Raw genomic sequence first — 24013 nt, forward strand, 5'->3', positions numbered from 1 at the left:
CCTAATGTTCAGTGTTAGATATAATAACGCAGGAGGACATCCTTGACTTGAAGAAACATGCATCAAGGTATTTATAGTGAAAGGGTTGTATCTATGAATCACTTAGAAAACTCACTCTAGAAAACCTGGATGAATGGTATAGGGGATCCCTGTGCCAGAAACCTTTCTAATAAGACTGGAATTATTTCAAAACTAAGACCTTTTAAGAATGTTAACACACACAAACAAAAATGAGTAACTAAACTTTACCAAAAACGTTCATAGAACGTATTCTTTGAAACCTGTGCCCTGAAGATAAATCAGCACAAGTGAAAAGCATTTGCCCACATCTGCTGCGGTGCGGTGCGCTGCTGTGAGTGGGTGAGGGATAGCCACGCCCACTAAGTGAACAGTGCGCAGGCCACATACATTCTGCCACACCCAGAAAACTCAATGTTCATCGGGCATTATGAAAAAATAAAATCTTTTAACAGGAAATCTTTAGTGGTAATACTAACCTGAAAGGCAAAATACATGCATTGCACCATTCACACCAAAAACATTCTCTGATGTTTGTCTTGTTCACAAAAGGAAGAGAGCTGCTTCCCCACCTTTACTGTGCCATCTGCAGTACCTCTGAGGAACGACATGACCAGGTTCCTTCTTTGCAGACAATAACTAAGCACACATGCTCATTAAGCACTGTTGTGTACGTGTCAGGCACCAGGCCACACACGGTATACAGAATGTCTCACTCAGCTCTCTTATCTCTTCCATCATTTACCCCATGTGTGGAGAAGGAAGCTGACATGTGACAAGTCCTGGAACCTGAATGCAGCTGTCTCAAAGAGGATGCCTGGCATAGTTCAAATGTCAAATCCTATCCCAAGCTCTAAAAGAAGCAAACAAGTCCCTTATATGACAGCTCTCTCTAGGAGGGAAAGTCTAACTCCGTAACCATGGATGTGCAGTAAAGCATTGGAAGTGGTAAGATAGTGCCTAAACTCATGCGTGACTGGCATGTGATTAACTCAAGAGGAGGAGAATGCTGGAGAATTCCTCTGATAGCAAAATGGCCCTCTGCTAGCTGTACCTGAAGCCAGGATCGGATATGAGACCTTTCTGTTCTCCTCACTTTTCAGGCAGCTCACCAAGAGACAACACCTGGGAACATGGTCCAGCTCACTCTGTCCCCGGCACTGGCAGCAGCCATAGCCGAGGACAAGAAGGGAGAGAGTGTTAGCCACTTTCTTAGCACCACAGCATATACCTGACACATACTGCTTCATACAGGGTTCATTTACCAAGTGGTTTCAGAAGTGTCAGTCCCTCATGGTGGGGAGCAAAGCAGGGCAGAGCAGCTCATGCCATGCTGGTCAGGAAGCAAAGAGAATGCCTGTCTGTGCAATTAAAGGTTTTCTTTCTCTCCCCTTTATTTCATCTGGACCTATGGGATGGTGCCACCTGCATTCATGCTAAGTCTCACCTCTAGTTAATCCTTTCTGGAAATACACTGACAGACACACCCAGAGAGATGTTCTGCTGATCTCCAAAAGCAATTCGAGATCCAATTACGTTGGATCTCGAACCAAGATTAACTACTACAGATAAATGGTAGGGCTATCCAGAGCCTCGAGAGATTCTGCAATTCTGCAGTCCCTACATCTGGCAAGCACGTGCTGAGGTTCTTGGAAGGAGGACACAGATGATGTTTTCCTACACCTAAAGTGGACTCTACTGACAAAGAGCAACTGGTCTACCTTTGAATCAAATACTCCATTGTGTTAGATTCGCCAGCACTCACCAGAAAGACGTCGCCCTCCTGGCCAGATGTTTCAGGCTCACAAGTGCAGAAGGACAGTCACCAATAGTCAGCTGGATTCATTGATGTAGGCTGGATATCAAGAGTGCGTAAGAAGCACTTGGAGCTGCTGAAACAAAAGTGGTCCTGACATCGCAGTGACTAACTAAAGACGAGCCTGCTCTAAACAGGAGGCCGCTCTTACTATAGCAATCTTGGTATTTCATTTCGAAGCAGCTTGGGAGTCTTACGCCAGGAAAATGTCAATGGAGACATAAACACGTTGGTTATCAAGAAGAAACTAATGATAAACAATACACCTTTCAACACGATGCTGAAGATGAAGCCATGTTGGTGGACTATGAAACACTAGGTGTCCTTGTTAACACTGGCTTTCTTATGCTGTAGATGTTGCTGCCAGCTACCGCTTGCTGAGCCCCCAGTCCCACAGGCTCCAGTGATGACTCATGACTTGTGGCAGCTGGAACCACAGTGCGTCTGCTATATGTGTGCACAGTATTTTGGGATGGTCCAGTCACTACTACTTCAAAGGAAATAACTCAGACTTTGTTACTGTCAACAGTCAGCTTCTACCAGCAAACATGCAGACACTCTTGTTAGAAGGGCTGGAGAGATGACTTAGTGGCTAAGAGAGCTTCTTGCTCTGGCAGAGGACTTGAGTTCGATTCCCAGTACCCACACCAAGCAGCTCTTAACCCTGAAACTCCAGCTCCAGAGGAGCTGCCCTCTTCTGGTCTCTACATGTAGCCACTCACATGACATATATTTATACAAATACACATATATACAAATAAAAATTAGAAATTTAACTTAAAAGTGAACTCTTACTAGATATGAAAAACTTTAGAACTGAACCTCGATTTAGCAGACAATTTCTCTGATTTCAAGATTCCTCTGCTCTCAGGAAACACAACAACTCGCACATCATCCCTGAGGAGCGTCTGAGCACAGACCACTAGAGCTCCCTCTGCCTGAGGTAAGTGAGGATCAGGTGTTCACGTAGGTGAGACAGGAGGTGCTAATTCTCGACAGTGAATACACTCAGGAGACAAACAGAGCCACTGAGAAGGAACCTGCTGACTCTGACAGCAGTAAAGCTTCCAGCTCTGTGAGAAAAGCTGTCGCTGACATGATATGAAGAAGACACTTTCTCAACCAGGCTGTTATATGCCAGATGACCCCACAGAGCTCCCAAGAGCAGGCAGACCATAAAATAGGCTCCTCTAAAATTTCTCTGAATTGTTTCAGGAGTTCTTGGCAATTCTCAGATGCAATTCACAACAGATATTCTCAGTGGAGCTGGCGAGCGGCTCAGTAGTTCGGAGCATGTATTGAGAAGTTCAGTTCCCAGCATCACTGTCAGGTAGCTCACAAAACATGTCTGGAACTCCAGCTCTAGTGTTCAGACAGCCTCTTCTTGCCTCCATGGCTACCTGTACCCATGTGTACACAAATACACATACATACTTTAAAATAAAATTTCAAAACATTTAAACAAGGAGACAGAAACAGAGCTAATGTGCTCCTTCAATACCAGATTCTTTACTGCCTTAGTGAGGGCTTCTGCTGTACAGCAAAACACCACGACCAAAGCCACTTGGGAGGACAGGGTTATTAATTCAGCTTAGCCTTCCACATCACTGCTCAGCATCAGGAACCTGGAGGCAGGAGCTGAAGCAGAGGTCATGGAGGCATTTTGCTTACTGACTTGCTCCCCATGGCTTGCTCAGCCTGCTCTTACAGAACCCAGGACACCAGCCCAGCGATGGCACCGCCCACAATAGGCTGGGTCTTCCTCCATCAGTCACATTAAGAAAATGCCCACATGCTTGCCTATAGCCAAATCTTTTTTGTTGTTGTTGGTGGTGGTGGTTTTGTTTTGTTTTGTTTTTTGTTTTTGGTGTTTTTTTGGTTTTTTGGAGACAGGGTTTCTCTATGTATCCCTAGCTGTCCTGGAACTCACTCTGTAGACCAGGCTGGCCTCGAACTCAGAAATTCACCTGTCTCTGCCTCCCAAGTGCTGGGATTAAAGGCGTGAGCCATCACCACCTGGCACCTACAGCCAAATCTTATGGAGGCATTTTCTTTATTGAGGCTCCCACTTCTCTGATGACTTTGGCTTGTGTCAAGCTGACATGAGACTCTCCAGCACATTGACCAGTAAGTCCTGTCTCTACCGCCTCTTCAGTCACATGGGCAAAGTCTGAAGGCAGAGCCAGAAGCTCCTTCTCCCCAGCAGCAAGGCCAGTTTAAGACACAGGGATCCTAATGATGACAGAAACTCTGCCCTCCGACCAGCACTGGAAGAGCAGGCACTGCAAAGGCAGTACTTTGTGTTCCTTCACGGATTTCTGGTGGTTCACTGGGCAGCAGAGAATGCTATGGGGCTGATCACTACCATCCAAGGAGAAGCTGAATGTCAATGCCCAAGTGCCAGGACGGTGCTCTCTCTCACAGTTGGTAAAATACTCTGCAGGGCCACAGGGAGGTCTGTCTGTCTGTAAGCACATCACCCTGCATGTTCTCTGGCACCTTTACAATAAACTTCTACCCTGGAGGATACAACTAGTGGTGCCTTACCAAGCTCTGCAGAGATTCTGACAACAACCCACCTGCCACATGTCCTCAGCTGTGGACAGCGTCCTCAGCAAGGAGAGTGACATGACGTAAAGGTGCGCTACAGATGACTCATAAGGTTGTGAAATGTGTCTCAAATAATTATTCCCAGCTCTGCTTTGAGGGAAACAGGCCACAAGGACTAGATCTCCCCATGCTTCATTCAGATCAGGAATGCTGGGATTTTCTTTTATAGACATATGCATATGTATAAAAGCATACATATATATTATAGTAAATATAAATTAACAAGTTCAATCAAGTCGAGCAATGCATTATGAAAAAGACGGAAAGTGAAGTGAGGGCTAAGAAGTTCAGTGCTTAGCATATCTGGCTCTATCCATCCCTACCTCTCTCCCTGCAGAGGAAGCGAGTGAGGAAGGATCGTAACACAATAAAACATGATTTGTTCCATGTTAATAAACCAACTATTCTAATCTACCACACTCCGATTTGGTGAGAACACAGGCAGAGGAAGAGCACTAGGAATGTGTAGCCTGACTGCCTGACAGACTGGGTGCCATCAGCACAGGAAAGAAGCATTTCCTGAAGCTGACCCGCCCATGAGGCAGGCAGCTCACTCAGTGGAAACTGAGAAGGAAGCAACAAATTCCCCATGAGAAAGATCACCAACCCAGTAAGAATGGCAACATTAGTCAGGGATGACGGGGTTCACCTATAATGCCAGCCCTCGGGAGGCTGACTCAGACCTTCATGAAAAACCAACCTATATGTAGAGAGAGCGTATCTCAAAAACAGCAACAACAACAAGAAAATGAATTAGCCAAGTGCCTGCGAGTCTAGCATTTGGGATGCAGAGCAGGAGAATCAAAGCTACCTGGGCTACATAATGAGTTCCAGACAAGCCATGGCTATACAGGTATAACATACTGCAAACAAAAAAAGAACTCCAAAACTGCCACTGCTCTTACACAATAAAAGCGTCTATATGGGAGCTGGAGACATGGTTCAGCAACTAAGACTGCATATTGCTCTTACAGACGACCTAAAACCCACACCGGTGGCCCACGACCACCTGGATCTCCAGTTCAAAAGAGACTGGAGGCCTCTAGCTTCTGCTGGCACCTGCACAGCATACACAGGCCATAGACAGACATACACATGTACACAAAACAGCCGTGGGTAAAGGCACCACGTCTGAACAGAGTTCAATCCCTGGAACCCACATGATAGAGGAAGGAATTCAGCTAGTAATCCTATGACTTACACACACACACAACAAGTAAACAAGTAATCTAACCATTTTTTTGTCAACACAGAAAACACAAAATCATCTAGAGTCAAAATTCTACAGTAGAGACATTATAAGTTGCTGGATTCATAATCAATAGACAAAACTTTATCACCTCTCCATATACCAACAACAGACAGGAAATGCAATCTAAAGACAGATCATCATAAAAAAACAAAAACAAAAACAGAATGACACAAGAGTAAATCCAACCGAAAATTCACAAGATCCTTAGGATCCAAGCTAAGAGGGTCCAGGAGGAGGAAAAGCAGGCGCAGGGATATGAAGATACTCGGATGGTTAACTTTCCTCATTAGAGAGAGACTCACACCTGCAAGTGTGTCTGTTTGCACAGAGAACTAAGTGAACTAGAAAGACCCGCTAGAGTAATGTGGGTGGTAGAACTCCATATGCTGGAGACCCAGGCTGAATGAGAAGAGAGAAAGTGAACGGAGTTTCAGCCTTCATCCCTCTCGGCTTCCTGACTGACCTAGAGATGCAATGTGACCAGCCACCTCACATGCCAGCTGCCACACTCTCCCTACCAAGGTTATCTGTATTGTAAAACCGTGAGCCAAAATGATCTCGTCCAGGCTTAGGTTGCTTCTTTCAAAGCCTTGGTATCCATAGCAATGAAATAAGCAACTCACTAACTCCGTGGCCTGCAGACAGGTCTGCCAATATCTCTAATTTAGCACAAACTACACAAGATTGCAGTAACTCATGTAAAAGACTTCACATGAACTTTGAATCGGCATCCGGTCATTAGAAGCACACACACACAAATACATCTTTACCCTTCTTTGTTCCTTACAGACCTTCAAAGTCAGATGCTTCATTTGTTTTTTAAAGATTTATTTACTTATTTTATGTATATGAGTACACTATAGCTGTCTTCAGACGCACCTGGATAGGGCATGTGATCCCATTACAGATGGTTATGAACCACCATGTGGTTGCTGGGAATTGAACTCAGGACCTTTGGAAGAGCAGTCAGTGCGCTTAACCGCTGAGCCATCTCTCCAGCCCCAGATGCTTCATTCAACCATCCCATTTCTCACACAGAGCAACTGGCAGATCAAGGGGAATAAATGAATAGTGTTGCAATGTTGGATTGAATGAGAAGCCAGGCTCCCTACTCACAAGTCACTTTATGGGAAAGATATGCCCACAGAGAGAGACGGCCGCCCAGAGAGAGACGGCCATGCTGCCTAAGCCTTGCAGAGTCACATGAGAGACCTGTAATACACAGGGCTTCTGGTGAATGCCTGCTACTGTGAAAGAGCAACATGTAGCCCAGGAGCCAACTGAGGAAAATGCAGTCCATCTAGAGAGGTACCATGCAGCAAGGACACTGGTTCAGTCAGCCCAGCATCCCCCAGCAAGGATCACGCCACCCAACAGTCCAGTGTAAAGATGGATCAGAATGAGCTCAGTCAAGAGCCTCCATGCACACAGCACACCTAGGTCAGTCTGCAGAGACAGATGCAGAAAAGCCCCTGAGAGCAGCTCTGGTACAGCAGGAACCCAACTGTGAAGAAAGATGGCATCTAGATCAGTGCAAGGAAGGAGGCCAAGCACAGGCTGGGCCGGGGAAGAGCCCTGGAGCAAAGGGAAAGGGTAAGGGTCAGCCAGGCTGGCAGCTGAGGCAGGGCCCGGGAAGAATGAGGAGAGTCTGCAGGACACGTGAGACAAGGAACCACCGGGCAAAGAGCACCCAAAGCAAGAGCTGAAGAGGCAACGGATGGAGAGCAATGGACGGAGCTGGGAGAAGGAAACAGTCAGAAGACAAGGGCAGGCTGAGGCCCTGCCCTGTGACTGGCACAGGAAAGCAGCCTCTGAGCTAAGGACATGACAACTCCTCAGAAGGTCGTTCGCCTTTTATTTCTCAACACCAGTCAACTGCACTTCAGCTTGAGACCACGCCATGAAGAAAGCACTTAAGAAAAGGGGGAGGCTCACTTCTAAGAGGAGCACAGCAGATGGAAGTGTCTGAACAGCACAGGAAATTACCAGGTAGGAACGGGGATTTCTTCTTCAGAAGTTTTTTCTCTTTCTTATCCGTCTTTTCAGGGCTTTCCTGCCCCTTTTCCTGCTCTGCATCCATGGGATCAGCTTGCTCTGCAGAGACACTGGAGGCGTGTGGACTCTGCGTGGACAATGTAGCCGTCTGAGCATGGCTGCAGTCGCTGGGAGGAGCTGCAACTGGAAGTGAAGACAGCCCACTGTTTTCTAAGGCTTGCTGAGACAGAACAAAACTATGAGGTTAGAAAAGGCGACACCCCAAATATGCCTACCAAAAGCTATCCCAAGATGCCATAAAGTTTTACCCACAGATCTCTAACACCACACCAAGAAATAAACTCTACAGTTCCAAGAGATTGTTCACACTCTAAGACGTTGCAATAACCCTTGTAATATCTGACATTTTACCCCAACACAAAACATGGTCTAAGTAGTTACATTTCTTAAATAAATAGAATTAAAAATAAAGGATTAACATTCAGAAATCTTAGACCACTTGGGCTGTCTTTAAACACATTTGGGACACAAATTACCTCAGGAACATCTTTAAGACCCACTCAGTCCAGAGTTCCTAAGATCCCCCCACCAAACTTATCATGAGGTACAGATTGAAGACCACCGCCATATTGGAGGCGAAGCACTTCTGCAAATGCAGCGCTCTGGCCCAGATGTGCCGGCCATGCACACAGCAGCACATGCCGAGGACTCTAAAGAGTGCACCTGCACCTCGGGGCGGAGGAGGAGGCTTCTTCCAACTCTTCCCACAGGACAGGCTTTTGTTAAACAGCCACCCCTATCCAATCAGTTCATGTACAAAATAACTTAAAAAAGAGTTTCCACTTTTCTTAAATGTACAGATTAATGAGCCGTCTAGACCTCAGCACTTCCTGTTGGTAATCACATAGGCATATTTTCTCTTACTGTTACCATTTCCAATGTAGCCACATCTTTAACCAGTGTCTCTGCATCTGTCCTGCTCACTAACAAACTGACTTCTGAGACCCACATGTGAGAGTCTTGCCCAGCAGGTAAGCGTGCTTCACCTGGAGGATGTCCTGGTTGATGCCCACTGTCACACTCAGTTGTCGCCCAGACTGTGGGGACTGCTGTGCCTCCGCTGGGCCGGGCTCAGACAGCTCCAGCAGCTGCTGAATGACGTCACTCACTGCCTGAGAGCTCTGCTCACTGGACGCTGAGGAGACCTGGGCTTCCACCTGCTGCAGAGGTAATGTCTGAAAGATTGTGGCCTGGAACACAGCAACATTTTCATTAAAAACACAACTTCCAATCTAAACACTAAATATATTAAGGGAATAACCCTTAATGACATCAAAAGCTATTGCTTCTCTAACATAAATTTGAAATGTAATTCTTCAATGAATTCTGTGAGATACAACTTTGCCTCTTAAAAAAACACACTCAACAAACCCTTCTACAACAGTCTAAGGGCTCTCATGTGAGGGGTGGTGGCTACCAACATCCATTTCCCCATTATCCACCAAAACAGGCGATTAAATTTTAAAAAGCATAATGTTAAACAGAGACAGAGAAACAGGCAAAAAGGGAAGGAGGTTGGTATTGTCAAAATATTTAACACATGTCTGAGATGCTACAGCCAAGAAAGTTCTGGAAAATACAGCCTGATTACTGCCAGAACTGAGGAAATGTCAGGCCCAAAGGCTCTTAAGGTCACTGCAAGGTCTTAGCCACACACTATACAGGTGACACAGTGTCTACACTTGCAGAGTGCACGTGATCAAAGGCACCCCTACACAGTCAACAGTGAGACACGCAAGCTCACTCCTCAGTTCCAGCAGTGCCTGTGCTGGTCAGTAACGAGAGAACCTGGTACCGAGACACAGATAGGGAGGTCACTGTAGAACTCTGTTAGCTTCTATATGCCTAAAATTGCTATAAAAGTAATGTTAAAGCTGGGTGGTGTTGGTGCACGCCTTTAATCCTAATACTTAGGAAGCAAAAGCAGATCTGAGTTCACCAGTCTAGTCTACAGAGCAAGTACCAGGACAGCCAACACTACAGAGTGGGACCCTGTCTCCAAAAGACAATAATGGTAACAATTTTAAAATAATTAATAAAAAGTCCCTTGCCATCTTCCATAAAACCAACGGAACTTATCTTTCAGCAATGAATAAACGAACGCGTAAATGAATGAGTGAATGAGTCAATCAATCAATAATGAATGAATGAGTGAATTAAAAAACAATGGCTTGCCTCTACCAAAATCAAAAGAACAAACTATCTGGCAAGACTCGGGTCACTTTTTAAGGCATTTAGTTCCTCAAACTACAGTCTTCTGTGTTCTGACACCATATTTAAGACAAAGTTCCCATGGAGGAAGGGAAGAAAAGAATATGACACAGAGGATAGGGAGATGTGCAGCCAAAGCCATGTCTTCCTGACAGATTCGGACGTGGATGCTGACGCAGGCTTTACACTCATGAACTCATTGTAGCTGGGGTTATCTGCACAAGATCGGCACAAGACTGAATCTCTCAACTTTCATTATGGATGAAGGAGGGGCCTAAGAGCCCCACCCCCTGCTGGCAACTAATAGTTATTGGAGGAGCAGGAGGAGGTGTCACTGTCTTTAGTGGTACAGGCATGGATAAGCTGCCCTGGGTCCAGTAAAGAGCTCCCAGCCATGTCCAGGCAGGTCTCCAGCTGACCTCACAGGCCACACAGAATGAAGGCGTGAGGGGAGAAAGGGAGCCTGAGGAAAGAGCTCCACTGAGAGGGAGGTGGCAGCGTGAGAGACAGCTACAGGGAGGGAGGGAGGGTGACAAAGGGTCAGGACGCAGTGTATGAAACTGTCACTCAATCAAACAACAGGCTCCTTGGTGTGATGGCTAGTCTTGGTTGTCAACTTGACTACATCTGTGACCTAATTAAAACCAGAAAAGAGCTGAGCACACCCGTGAGGGACTTTTGATTAAATCATTTGCAGTGGGAAGATCCACTTCTAATTCAGATCTTTTGAGGTAGGAAGACCCGTCTTTAACCTGGGCCACACCTTCTGCTGGCAGCCTGTGTACAGACGTGGAAGAAGACAGCCTGCTCTCCTTGCCTGCTTTGTCTCACTCTTGCTAGCAAATCCATTCCTTCACTAGCATTAGAGCCTACGTCCATGTGATTCCAGTATAACTGAAGACCAGCTGAGACATGCGGTCTCATGGACTGAGCAACTGCTGGATTCTTAGACCTTCTGTTGGTAGACAGTCATTGGAGAACATGGACCATAGTCTATAAACCACTCTAGTAAATAAATTCAGATAAATGGATGGATGAATGGATCAGTAGATATAGATATTCATCCTATAAGTGCTAATGCTCTAGAGAACCAGCACCCTTGCATGGAGATCTGGCTTATTTTTGTCTTCTGAGACACAAACAGGCAGCTAGAGATGGCAAGAGTCATGAAGGAAGGAAGAGAGGAGCTGACACAGCAGATCAGATGCAGCACAGACTGCATTTCAGAAAAAAAGTGCCTCAATTCAGGAGTAGTTTTAAAAAGAAAGCATCGCATTGTGGATACAGTTCTGTCTGTCTGTCTGTCTGTCTGTGTATGTGTGTGTGTGTCTCTCTCTCTCACACACACACATACACACACACACACACATACACACACCACACCACACACAAATTATCATCCAGATTATTTAGTATAACCATCTTTTGATTTATATACTACCAAAGAACATGGTCAAACTATTATTTGGTTACTGACACACTAAAAAAAAAAATTTTTTTTTTTTTTTGGTTTTTCAAGACAGGTTTTCTCTGTATAGCCCTGGCTGACCTAGAACTCACTTTGTAGACCAGGCTAGAACTCAGAAATCCGCCTGCCTCTGCCTCCCAAGTGCTAGGATTAAAGGCATGCGCCACTACCGCCCGGCTGAAAATAATAATTTTTTTAAAATTTTTTTTAAAGATTTATTTATTTTATATATGTGAGTACACTATCACTGTCTTCACACACACCAGAAGAGGGCGTTGGATCCCATTACACATGGTTGTGAGCCACCACGTGGTTGCTAGAAATTGAACTCAAGACCTCTGGAAGAGCAATCAGTGCTCATAACCACTGAGCCATCTCTCCAGCCCAATAATTCTTTTTAAAAATAGTGAATCCAAACAGAAATTTTAGATTTCATAATTGCTCAACTATTTCTCTAATTAAAAATAAACTGAGGCCGGGCGTGGTGGCACACACCTTTAATCCCAGCACTTGGGAGGCAGAGGCAGGCGGATTTCTGAGTTCAAGGCCAGCCTGGGCTACAGAGTGAGTTCCAGGACAGCCACGACTACACAGAGAAACCCTGTCTCGAAAAACCAAAAAAAAAAAAAAAAAAACAACAACAACAAATAAATAAATAAATAAATAAACTAAGGCTGGCCTGGTGCCCTGAACAGACCTTAGGCGCAAACTCCGCACCCAGTCCTACAACACCCAGAGGAAGCTCCACTCCCAGGTGGTCTAACACATCCAGGATCATAGGATCAGGGGTAAGGAGGACACAACATCTGTCCCCAACACCAGGAGTAACTGGGACAAGAGGGACGCAGGCACACAGGAACTCCGCTAGACAAGTGGCACAGGTTCCTTCCAGTCTGTCTTGGGCAAAAACTCCAAAGCAAGTCCTACAACACCCAGAGGAAGCTCCACTCCCAGGCATTCTAACATGCCCAGGATCCCAGGATCCCAGGAGCTTGGTCACACCAGGATCTCAGGGTCCCAGAGGCAGCTTGACTCCCAGTCACTCAGACACACCCAAGATCTCAGGATCACAGGATCCCAGAATCAAAGGATCACAGAGAGAGCTGAACTCTAAGGAGTTCTGACACAACCAGGATCACAGGAAGGACAGGACCCAGTCAGATATAGAGAGAGCAGGAGGCACTAGAGATAATTAGATGTTGGGAGGCAAGCATAAGAACATAAGCAACAGAAACCAAGGATACTTGGCATCATCAGAACCCATTTCTCCCAACATAGCAAGTCCTGGATACACCATCACACCAGAAAAGCAAGACTCAGATCTGAAATCATGTCTCATGATGATGATAGAGGACTTTAAGAAGGTCATAAATAACTCCCTTTAAAAAATACAGGAGAACACAGCTAAACAGAAGCCCTTAAAGGGGAAACACAAAAATATCTTTCTCTCTTTTTTTTTTTTGGGGGGGGGGGCGGGGGGGTCCAGACAGGGTTTCTCTGTGTAGCCCTGGCTGTCCTGGAACTCACTTTGTAGACCAGGCTGGCCTCAAACTCAGAAATCCACCTGCCTTTGCCTCCCAAGTACTGGGATTAAAGGTGTGCACCACCACTGCCTGACTACAAAAATTTCTTTAAAAATTACAGGAAAACATAATCAAACAGGCAAAGAAAATGAACAAAACCATCTAGGATCTAAAATTGGAACTAGAAACAATAAAGAAATCATAAAGGGAGACAATCTTGGAGTTAGAAACCCTAGGAAAGAGATCAGGAGTCATAGATGCAAGCCTCACCAACAGACTACAAGAGATAGAAGAAAGACGCTCAGGTGCAGAGGATACCATAGAAACATTGACACAACAGTAAAAGGAAGCACAAAAAGCAAAAAGCTCCTAACCCAAAACATCCAGGAAATCCGGGACACAATGAGAAGATCAAACCTAAGAATAATAGGTATAGAAGAGAGTGAAGATTCCCAACTTAAAGGGCCAATAAATCTCTTCAACAAAATTATGGAAGAGAACTTCCCTAACCTAAAGAAAGAGATATCTAGGAACATACCACAAGCCTACAGAACTCCACACAGATTAGACCAGAAAAGAAATTCCTCCCATCACATAATAATCAAAATACCAAATGCACTAAACAAAGAAAGGATTTTAAAAGCAGTAAAAGAAAAAGGTCAAGTAACATATAAAGGCAGGCCTATCAGAATTACACCAGACTTCTCACCAGAGACTATGAAAGCCAGAAGATCCTGGGCAGATATTGTAAAGACCCTAAGAGAACACAAATGCCAGCCCAGGCTACTATACCCAGCAAAACTCTCAATCACCATAGATTAAGAAAGCAAGATATTCCATGAAAAATCAAATTTACACAATATCTTTCCACAAATCCAGCCCTACAAAGGATAATAGATGGATAAGACCAACACAAGAGGCAAAACTACACCCTAGAAAATGCAAGAAAGTAATCTTTCAACAAACCCACACAAACATAATTCTACCTCTAACAACAAAAATAACAGAAAGTAATCACTTTTCCTTAATATGAAAATTAATATCACCAACATATCCTAGTCGATTGAAATTCAAAAATATGAGGAATTAGAAATTTGTCAGCTGTCATCCCGTGGTCTCTCTAATTTGGTAGTTGAAGGAATAGGTCCAATATGGTATAATCCATATACACTTTCTGCTTGTTTGTACATGTCTTGCTGTGTGCCACATAATGGTGTTGAAATCATGCTTCTCCTATCTCAGCCTCTCTATTAGCAAGATTGTTTATTTGATGTTTTTACACTATGCTATGGTTTTCAGAACAGCTTACATATTTCAAAATTATTTATACAGCCAATTAAGACAATTAATCTGGGAGGTGGCTTGTAAGAGAACAACAAAGAGTGAGACTGAATGTTTTGCTTGATATTTATAATTATTGCTATCAATTTTGAAGAAGGGGACCTTGTAAGTTACTCTTTTTCTGAGATGAATGCTTTTCAAAATCATCACAGCCAGTGAACCAGAACCTTACCCTCACCTAACATCTGTGCCACCCTCCAAGCAGAACCACTGTTCAGTGAAACAGCTGATGAGTGACTTCATGGATAGACTATCTTAATACACACACCATTTCTTAAATGAATGTAACCTGTTCCCTGTGGGCTTGAATGATGACAAGTCAAATAGCTTTGACCATAGCAGGAAATCTGTGTCCAAATAACTGTGGCTACAATTCATTCCTTGGAGCAGCAGAACTGTCAGCTCTTAGCTTAGCTACTATGTAGATGTGAGGGACACTGAAGTACAGCCTTATTACAATAAACTCCAATGTCAAAAACTGTTCTTATTTTGGGTTTATACCACAGTAAGAGCCAAGATTTTAAGTTCTACTAAAAACAAAACAAACAAACAAAAAGACTTTATCTATTTATGTTCATTTAATAACAGGTCCATCATTTTTATGATTGGTATAAAAATATATAGTGTTAAATATTAAAAAATAAAAATAAACGGAAAGCCGGGCGTGGTGGCGCACGCCTTTAATCCCAGCACTCGGGAGGCAGAGGCAGGCGGATTTCTGAGTTTGAGGCCAGCCTGGTCTACAAAGTGAGTGCCAGCACAGCCAGGCCTACACAGAGAAACCCTGTCTCGAAAAACCAAAAAAAAAAAAAAAAAAAGAAAAATAAATAAACGGATGAAATCATCCCTAGCTACTAAACTATGAGAAAAGAAACAAATCACAAGGAAGGACTATCATGTTTACAACCCAGATGTTGCCCAGCACTGAAGGAAGGCAGCCAAAACACAAGCACCACACACTAACGCACAAACATCCATGAAAATCATCCTGCACCTTGTACTCAACTCTTTTAATGATACCACATCCCATGATTAGATTTTGCAATTTATTATCAATTAAATATGCTAAAAGTAACAGAATAAAGCTAAGTTATAAAATCCTAAGGAAACACATACAAAACTGTGTATGTGCACTGTGTGGGCTGTGTTTGTGTATGTCTGTGTATGTCTGTGTGTGCACTGTGTGGGTTGTGTTTGTGTATGTCTGTGTGTGTCTGTATGTGCACTGTGTGGGCTGTGTTTGTGTATGTCTGTGTGTGTCTGTGTGTGCACTGTGTGGGTTGTGTTTGTGTATGTCTGTGTGTGTCTGTATGTGCACTGTGTGGGCTGTGTTTGTGTATGTCTGTGTATGTCTGTGTGTGCACTGTGTGGGTTGTGTTTGTGTATGTCTGTGTGTGTCTGTATGTGCACTGTGTGGGTTGTGTTTGTGTATGTCTGTGTGTGTCTGTATGTGCACTGTGTGGGTTGTGTTTGTGTATGTCTGTGTGTGTCTGTGTGTGCACTGTGTGGGTTGTGTTTATGTATGTCTGTGTGTGTCTGTGTGTGCACTGTGTGGGTTGTGTTTGTGTATGTCTGTGTGTGTCTGTATGTGCACTGTGTGGGTTGTGTTTGTGTATGTCTGTGTGTGTCTGTCTGTGCACTGTGTGGGTTGTGTTTGTGTATGTCTGTGTGTGTCTGTCTGTGCACTGTGTGGGTTGTGTTTGTGTATGTCTGTGTGTGTCTGTATGTGCACTGTGTGGGCTGTGTTTGTGTATGTCTGTGTATGTCTGTGTGTGCACTGTGTGGGTTGTGTTTGTGTATGTCTGTGTGTGTCTGTATGTGCACTGTGTGGGTTGTGTTTGTGTATGTCTGTGTGTGTCTGTATGTGCACTGTGTGGGTTGTGTTTATGTATGTCTGTGTGTGTCTGTATGTACACTGTGTGGGCTGTGTTTGTGTATGTCTGTGTATGTCTGTGTGTGCACTGTGTGGGTTGTGTTTGTGTATGTCTGTGTGTGTCTGTATGTGCACTGTGTGGGTTGTGTTTGTGTATGTCTGTGTGTGTCTGTGTGTGCACTGTGTGGGTTGTGTTTGTGTATGTCTGTGTATGTCTGTGTGTGCACTGTGTGGGTTGTGTTTGTGTATGTCTGTGTATGTCTGTGTGTGCACTGTGTGGGTTGTGTTTGTGTATGTCTGTGTATGTCTGTGTGTGCACTGTGTGGGTTGTGTTTGTGTATGTCTGTATGTGCACTGTGTGGGTTGTGTTTGTGTATGTCTGTGTGTGTCTGTATGTGCACTGTGTGGGCTGTGTTTGTGTATGTCTGTGTGTGTCTGTGTGTGCACTGTGTGGGCTGTGTTTGTGTGTGTCTGTGTGTGCACTGTGTGGGTTGTGTTTGTGTATGTCTGTGTGTGTCTGTATGTGCACTGTGTGGGCTGTGTTTGTGTATGTCTGTGTGTGTCTGTATGTGCACTGTGTGGGCTGTGTTTGTGTATGTCTGTGTGTGTCTGTGTGTGCACTGTGTGGGTTGTGTTTGTGTATGTCTGTGTGTGTCTGTATGTGCACTGTGTGGGTTGTGTTTGTGTATGTCTGTATGTGCACTGTGTGGGCTGTGTTTGTGTATGTCTGTGTGTGTCTGTGTGTGCACTGTGTGGGCTGTGTTTTGTGGGTTCTATGTCTGAGTACGCCTGTCTGTGCGTAGAGTTATTCCATCTCTAAACACATGCGCGAGACGGCAGAACTTACTAGCCCAAAACTAAAAGACTCAGGAAAAATAATCACTGCCACATGAGAAAAGGAGAAATAGTATCTACAAAGTAGATTAATTCTTGAATTATAATATAAACAATATTTAATGGTTATTAATAGCATTGACTTCAAAAATTGAATTTCATAAATTATTGATACATTTTTCTTACTTTTTACAACTTTACAGGTAGAACTGACGACAGGTCATAAATCAAGACTACATACCATTACCCTGAAGTTTAGAGAGATTAATTTTCATTTATTAAAAAATAATAGTACACCTTATTTAGAAAACCTTAAACTGCACTTTTTGGTACTAAATACTTAACTTAAAAATTTATATTTAAAAGGAGACTTGGGGTTTGTTTTTCCAAAACCCTTCTATAAACCACATTATTAAACTTACCGTTATAACATGTGCAGTCTCTGTAGAGCTTGTAGAATTTGGTGGTCCACCCATATGCATCTTGCTGATATGAGTATTTAAGCTACCTAAGCTTTTAAATACGCAGCTACACTCTGTGCAGTTATAGGTAGGCCCATTTTTTACCTTAGAAAAAGAAAAAAATGTTTTTCAAATATTTAGGTAATAAACATATTTAAGTTACAGAGATGAAAATTTACCAGTCTAATCAGAATGAAATAATTATACATCCCTAGCCCTAGGGTATGATTTGTTTTGTTTTGAATTAGATGGCTTGAAACTTAATACCACTTTTTAATCAATGTTATCAGCTTAAGATTAACTGAGGGTTGGAGAGATGGCTCACTAGATGACTCAGTGGTTAAGAGCACTGACTGCTCTTCCAGAGGTCCTGAAGTTCCTGAAGTTCAATTCCCAGCAACCACATGGTGGCCCACACCCATCTGTAATGGGATCCGATGCCCTCTTCTAGTGTGTCTGAAGACAGCTACAGTGTACTCACATACATAAAATAAATAAATAAAAATTTTAAAGATCTATTGAAATCAGTGTTTCTTTAAATGAAAAGGGGCTAGGAATGAAGAAACAATTTTCTGTGATCATAATTTAAACACCAAAATGTCTCCGTATGTTTCCAACTTCTTAGACTGCTAAATGTGTCCCCAATGAAGGCAAGGCACAGCTGGGAATATCACTGTCAACACTGAGCTTCAGGCCTAACAACCAGACATGGTGAACTGGTAACAACTAAATTGATTAGAGAATTAAAAAAAAAAGCAAAAACAAAAACAAAAAAAACCCACTAAGTTTAAAATCTATCCATGATTACCTTTTACAACTATAATTAAGCCAAAAATAGAGTACAAATAACATTAAAATCATTAAGAACATCTATGATCAGAGAATGCATCTAAAATATTCTCTCACTATTATTCTCTCCTGTTATTCAAACCTAACATTAGTTATCACCATGATTATCAGGCAGGGTTGAAAATTACACGATTCATCTCTAACCTAGGAGACTTCCACTATTATTCGTACTACCTCATAAGAACCAAATTTAAGCCAGGTGTGGCAGCACACACCTTTAATCTCAACACTCGAGAGGCCGAGGTAAGTGAATGATCTCTGTGAGTCCGAGCCAGCCTAGTTTACAATGAGTTCCAGGACAGCCAGTGCTGCATAGTGAGACTCAAAACGAAAAACAAAAAATAGCCCCCCTCCCAAAAAAAAAAAAACAAATTTAAGGCTATGGACATTTCACAGGATTGGGTAACACTTTAAACCGCATCTTTAGAGGCCCTTTCTAGAGTAACCCATCACAGGACAAGTCCCAGGATGTCCCACTGTACACACTGCAGTTCTCCTAACATGGGGCCTCAATGAGAGGTATTTCTGAAATATGCGCTACACAAATTTACAACTATTCCTAAGTATCAACTCTACTCAAAAGCAACAATTTACAAGAACAATTATTAATGGCCCTGTGCGTTCTTCTGAGACAAAGTTATGTAGTTCCTTACCACTATTTCATGTGTTAAAGATTTAAAAGGAAAATAACTTAGTACATACAGAATTCTGATCCTTTCTCTAAAACTATGAAAAGTACTTAAGTACTTTTTCATTTTTTATTCATCTATCTGCCCCCCTTCCCCGTGTGTGTGTGTGTGTGTGTGTGTGTGTGTGTGTCTGTGGGGCGACGCTGGGGGAGTCTGCACATGGCAGTCAAAGGACACCCTATGGTGTCATTCTTCAGGGGTTATCTGCTTTGTTTCTGAGACAAGATTTCGCAATGGCCTAGACCTTGCTGATTCAGCTAGGTTTGGCTGGCCTCGAGGGACCCAGTCTCCACACTGAAAGTCCAGGAAAGTGCCACAATCTCTGCCCCGCCCCGCCCCGCCATGTGGACTCTGGAGAATGAGCTGGGGCCCTCAGACTTACAGAGCATGCACTTTAGGCACGGCCCTAGCTTGGTTTTATTAAGGGGGTTTCTGTTGGGTTTACTTTTTTTTTTATTAAGTAGCCCAGACTCCCCCTCAAACTCACAATCCTCTTGCCTCAGCCTCTTGAGGGCTCAGATTATAGGTGTCAATTATTCAGCTTTATAAAATTTTTTAGCTCCCCAGTTAGTAAAGTGGTACTTAAGGTTTAAAGTTTACATATACATGTTTGCTTTTTAAAATGATAGTTTTCATTGTAAAATAAACTTATTCATGATATAAATATTTCTGTTAAGTAAATAGTCCCTTATAGTTTATAACTAAACTGTAACTAAGCTATTATGACTAAGAGACACAGTGATACTAGAAACAAAGGCTAAAGGTATTGTCATTTCAAAATATTTATTTGTAGTAAGAAGACAGACAGGATCTTTTATTTCTTCCACATTACTAAACTCCCAAGAGCCTGCTCCAGTGGTGCACCTTGTAATTCCAACACTTAGGAGCTGAAGCAAGAAGACTGCCATGAGTACAAGGTCAGCCTGAGCTACACCCTGAGTGCCACACCAGCCAAGGCCTGTCAGCAACAAAACAGCATGTTCCCATCAGTGGATTTTTGCTAAAATAGACTACTGTACATAAACTCAGTCTGCATTTTCAAAACTGTAACATAATTTCTCAGGGTAACCATTAACTCAAGAGCCATCTATGACACTTTGTTATAGTGCTCAGAGCCCAAACACCATGCTCACCTCTGAGTGGACCCTCTGAACATGGGACTGCAGGTTCCCCTTCTGAGAAAAGGCGGCAGGACAAAAGGCACAAGCATGTGGCTTCTCTCCTGTGTGCTTGATCATATGGGTCTGCAGCGCCCCTTTCTGGTTAAAGGCTTTTCCACACTCACTGCACTTGAATGGCCTTTCACCTAGTCAGAGAGAAGAATCGCTGTGAATATTTTAGAATGAGAGAACTCTGAAAGGTGTCCAAAGTCCAGGCTCCAGCCTGTCCCTCCAGCCAAAGCACCTTCTAGGGATGCTAGTCATATACTGCAGGCGACTCATAAATGTTCAACCTGTTTCAGACAAGTCTTTCCATATCGCAAGCAAAGCCCATGGCAGTTTTTGCAAGACCATTCTTCCATAGCTTTCTCAGTCTACTTACTCCCATGTCAGCCCTGCTGGCTGTCCCAACTATTGTCTACCCCGAGGCAGAGCGCCATCCATCCTCATAAGCCCCGCCCAGCCCTGCTGCTTCAACCAGGCCCATGGACTGCTCCCAACTCAACAGAGGGACTCGTTCTGAGATCACAGCAAGTCTGGTTTGTTCCGTGCTTCCACGGCTTCTCAGTCTCACTCAGGTCTCCTCACACCACCTGCTCTCTATCAACCTTCTCCTGTTCCCTCAGAAGGCATGGCTGCATGAAGGCCACTGTTACCTCTGCCCGCCCGCCCGCCCGCCCACCCGCCCGCCCTGGAAACCCACTCAGCTCGCCCCTTCATGGTTCTTCTGGCACTGGCACAGGAGTCCTGCAAGAGTGACTTTTCAATCAGTAACTTTTGACAGTTCACTAGAAAGAAAGGCTTGTAAGCGTCTGTTTGTGACCCCAGCCTCGTACCTCACACGCATTTACTACTCTGTGGGTATTCACACCCTCACTGAATGAATGGGTGACACTGCAGTGTCTAGATAATCAGGTAGATCCCCACTTCCCTGAATGACCTGAGAATTAAGTAAGTTTCTAAGAGGGGGTGATCCCAGAGAAAAGGTATCACTGGGGATGGGGAGGGACATCCAGGAAGCTCAGCAAGAACTGTGGGCATGGTGTCCTTACCACAGGCACATCATGTTTCCTGGATGGGGTGCATACACACGAGGGGTAGTCCAGCAGAAGACGACCATGCAGGGAGCAGGCGAGCTTTCTATTCAACCGCCTACCTGTGCTGAAGCCTTGCAGGCCAGTAAGAAGATGCTGAGGACTACAGACAAGCTGCCGCCCCCAACAGTCCATGCCCTCCCTCAAGAATCCAGCATGGCTGCATGTAATCAAAAGCTCAAAGCCAAGAGTGCAACACAGAGTGTGGCAGCGTCTGCCTGCCCTGCCTGGGTCGAGCTCTTCTGATGGTGTTTTTATGGACGTACAGGAAAGGGGCAGACATCAAACTCAGAGTATGTAGGATCTGAGAAATCCGAGTGCGTACTGTTTTCTCTGCATGTTCCTACTTTGATTAACCCTTCAAACTATTTTTTCATCCAAGGAAGATAATACGTTCTACCACGTTTCTTTTTGAGACAGGGTTTCACGTACCCCAACCAGCCTCGCACTTACTACACAGTTAAGGATTACCTTAAGTTGTTCTTTACTCTTTTTGAGGCATGGTCTTATTATGTATCCCTCCAGTCTACAATTCCTTATGTTGACAAAGCTAGCCTTGAACTAAAGTCTACCTGCTTCTACCTCTAGAATATTGGTATCAATGGTGAGCATTGCCATGCCTGGCTGACCCGCCCCTGCCTCCACCTCCCAAACGCTGGATTACAAGCATGCAGCCCTACACCTAGCTTGTAGAGTATCAGGAACTGATCCCAGGACTTATGCATGGTGGACTGGGGCTCTACTGACTGAATTATGTCCCTGTGCCAACCTTTTAAAGATCGTATATTTTCCCCTTGCTCTAGGAATGTAGAATGATGCTCTGAACATATCAGATTTATATTGGCAGATAAATGAGGTGAGAAATTATCTGAGTGATTTTGCAATACAGCATATTAGACAATTCATTAAGATACCAAAAATGATCCAGGCGGTGGTGGCACATGCCTTTAATCCCAGGACTTGGGAGCCAAAGGCAGGCAGGCGGACTTCGAGGCCAGCCTGGTCTATAGAGTGAGTTCCAGGACAGCCAGGGCTACACAGAGAAACCCTGTCTCGGGGGAAAAAAAAATGGAAAAAAACACCAAAGCTTAATCAGAGCTGGTCAAGCAAATACAGCAACCAACTAAAGAGCTGAGAGTTCATGGTGTGTTTCCACTATAAATGAAAAGCAACTCAGAAGCACAGGAAACGATGGCGAGGCATGGATTCCTACTAGGCTACTTTCAAATACATGGTTGCCATCTCTTTCATCTTTCTCTAGCAGAGAACACATGCATTACTCACAGTAGCAAAACTGCGTGGCACAAAATGTGAGAGAATATTCACTTGTGAACACTGAATTCATTTTAAGTATTCAAGCAAGCCTAATGAGCAAGCAAAATAAGATACAGAGAAATAAGGGGTTTGTTGCCTTAATGCTGTTTAGTTGGTTAGTTGATTGGTTTTGAGATGTAGGGTCTCAAATGTAGACTGGGCTGGCTTGGAACGCTCTATGTGGCTGAGATACCACAGCCTCCCGAGTGCTAGGATTATAGATCTGTACTGTTATGCCAGCTACCTTAACATTTATAGTTTACTTCATTAAAGCCAAATTGTCAGAGCACACACAGACCCTCTGCTGCTCTGCTTCTTCAGATCTAAGTAGCCTGGGTGCCACACAGGTCACCGCTGTAACTATCAGCTCCAGGTGACTGGAGCTCACCAGAGCCCAAACACTTCTCTACATTTGGTGTTTATGATTTAGGACAAGTAGATGGCAGACCCAGGCTCACCACTGTTTCAATGAGAATGGCATTTGGAACAATAGCTAAGCACACCAAGGCTAGACAGCACAGCACAGGAGCCAAAGATACACTGCAGCTCAAACCAGGCCCACGTCCTTGCTTCACGGCAGATAGGAAGCAGGCCACCTGAAAGCAGTCGTCTCATACCTGTGTGTATCCTGATGTGTCGCGTTAACTGACTGGGCTTCTGGAACGTCTTTCCGCAGTGTGGGCATGAGTACGGGAAGCTGCTTCTGTCAATGTTCCGATTATAAGATCTTGTACCTGACGCCCTAGAGCAAGAGCCGAGGAAGAACAGTTAGAGTCATCCTCCTTACGTGACAGCTTCAAAGTAACAACACTGTCACGAAGTCCACCTGGCTCGTCACCAAACTATGTCCTAATGCCTGTGCTCAACTTACAGACACAGAAGCACACACTTATTAGCCCAGTGATATCAATTTTATTTTTGTCTATGTCTGATGGAAAGAGAAGCAGTTTGTTGGGATCCCCGTCGGCTGGGGAGCAAAGGCAGAAGGCACCTTTAAAGCACACCCTGTTGGTTTCATCAGCCAGGCCCACAGAGATACAAGTTCTCAACGCCCAGCCCAGGCTCCCCAGAGCTTTTGGTGTTCAGCAGCACCTGGACACGGACAACCATCCACTTCTCAGCACACAGCCAGACAGCCAGACAGCCACACAGCCAGACAGCCACACAGCCAGACTCTTCACTTGGCTGCTCTGGAGATTGTTTGGCCAGTAGAACAGCCATACATATAAAAAAGAACCCTGCTTTTCTTTCCAGGTCAAGAAATGAAAGTTCCTCAGTATATAGGTTTAAATCTTAAGAAATCACACAAGACTCTTCAAATCCATCTTTAAAATCTGCTGGGTTTACTTTCAAGCATCTTAATACTGTCAAACAGGTCTTCTTCCTGTCACCGACACTCCTGCAGGAGAGCACTGCCTACCCACAGAGCACCACAGTCTCCTGCT

The 24013-nt window shown here is 44.2% G+C and overlaps 1 protein-coding gene across 3 annotated transcripts in view; it reads right to left on the reverse strand.

The window, feature by feature from the left end:
• Znf236 (zinc finger protein 236) overlaps positions 1-24013 on the reverse strand; it is a 106318-nt gene that overhangs the window by 63153 nt on the left and 19152 nt on the right. For all 3 annotated transcript variants that reach the window (XM_085833659.1, XM_085833658.1, XM_085833657.1), the window contains exons 5-9: positions 23186-23310; positions 20134-20306; positions 17424-17567; positions 8738-8941; positions 7683-7911 (exon numbers count right to left, since the gene is read on the reverse strand). In XM_085833659.1, coding sequence (XP_085689785.1) covers positions 7683-7911; positions 8738-8941; positions 17424-17567; positions 20134-20306; positions 23186-23310 — 875 coding nt within the window. The remainder of the gene's footprint in view (positions 1-7682; positions 7912-8737; positions 8942-17423; positions 17568-20133; positions 20307-23185; positions 23311-24013) is intronic.

Source organism: Mus caroli, unplaced genomic scaffold (assembly GCF_978045245.1).
Source record: "Mus caroli unplaced genomic scaffold, Mus_caroli_1 scaffold_19, whole genome shotgun sequence".
In the NCBI taxonomy this organism is placed as follows: Eukaryota; Metazoa; Chordata; class Mammalia; order Rodentia; family Muridae; genus Mus; species Mus caroli.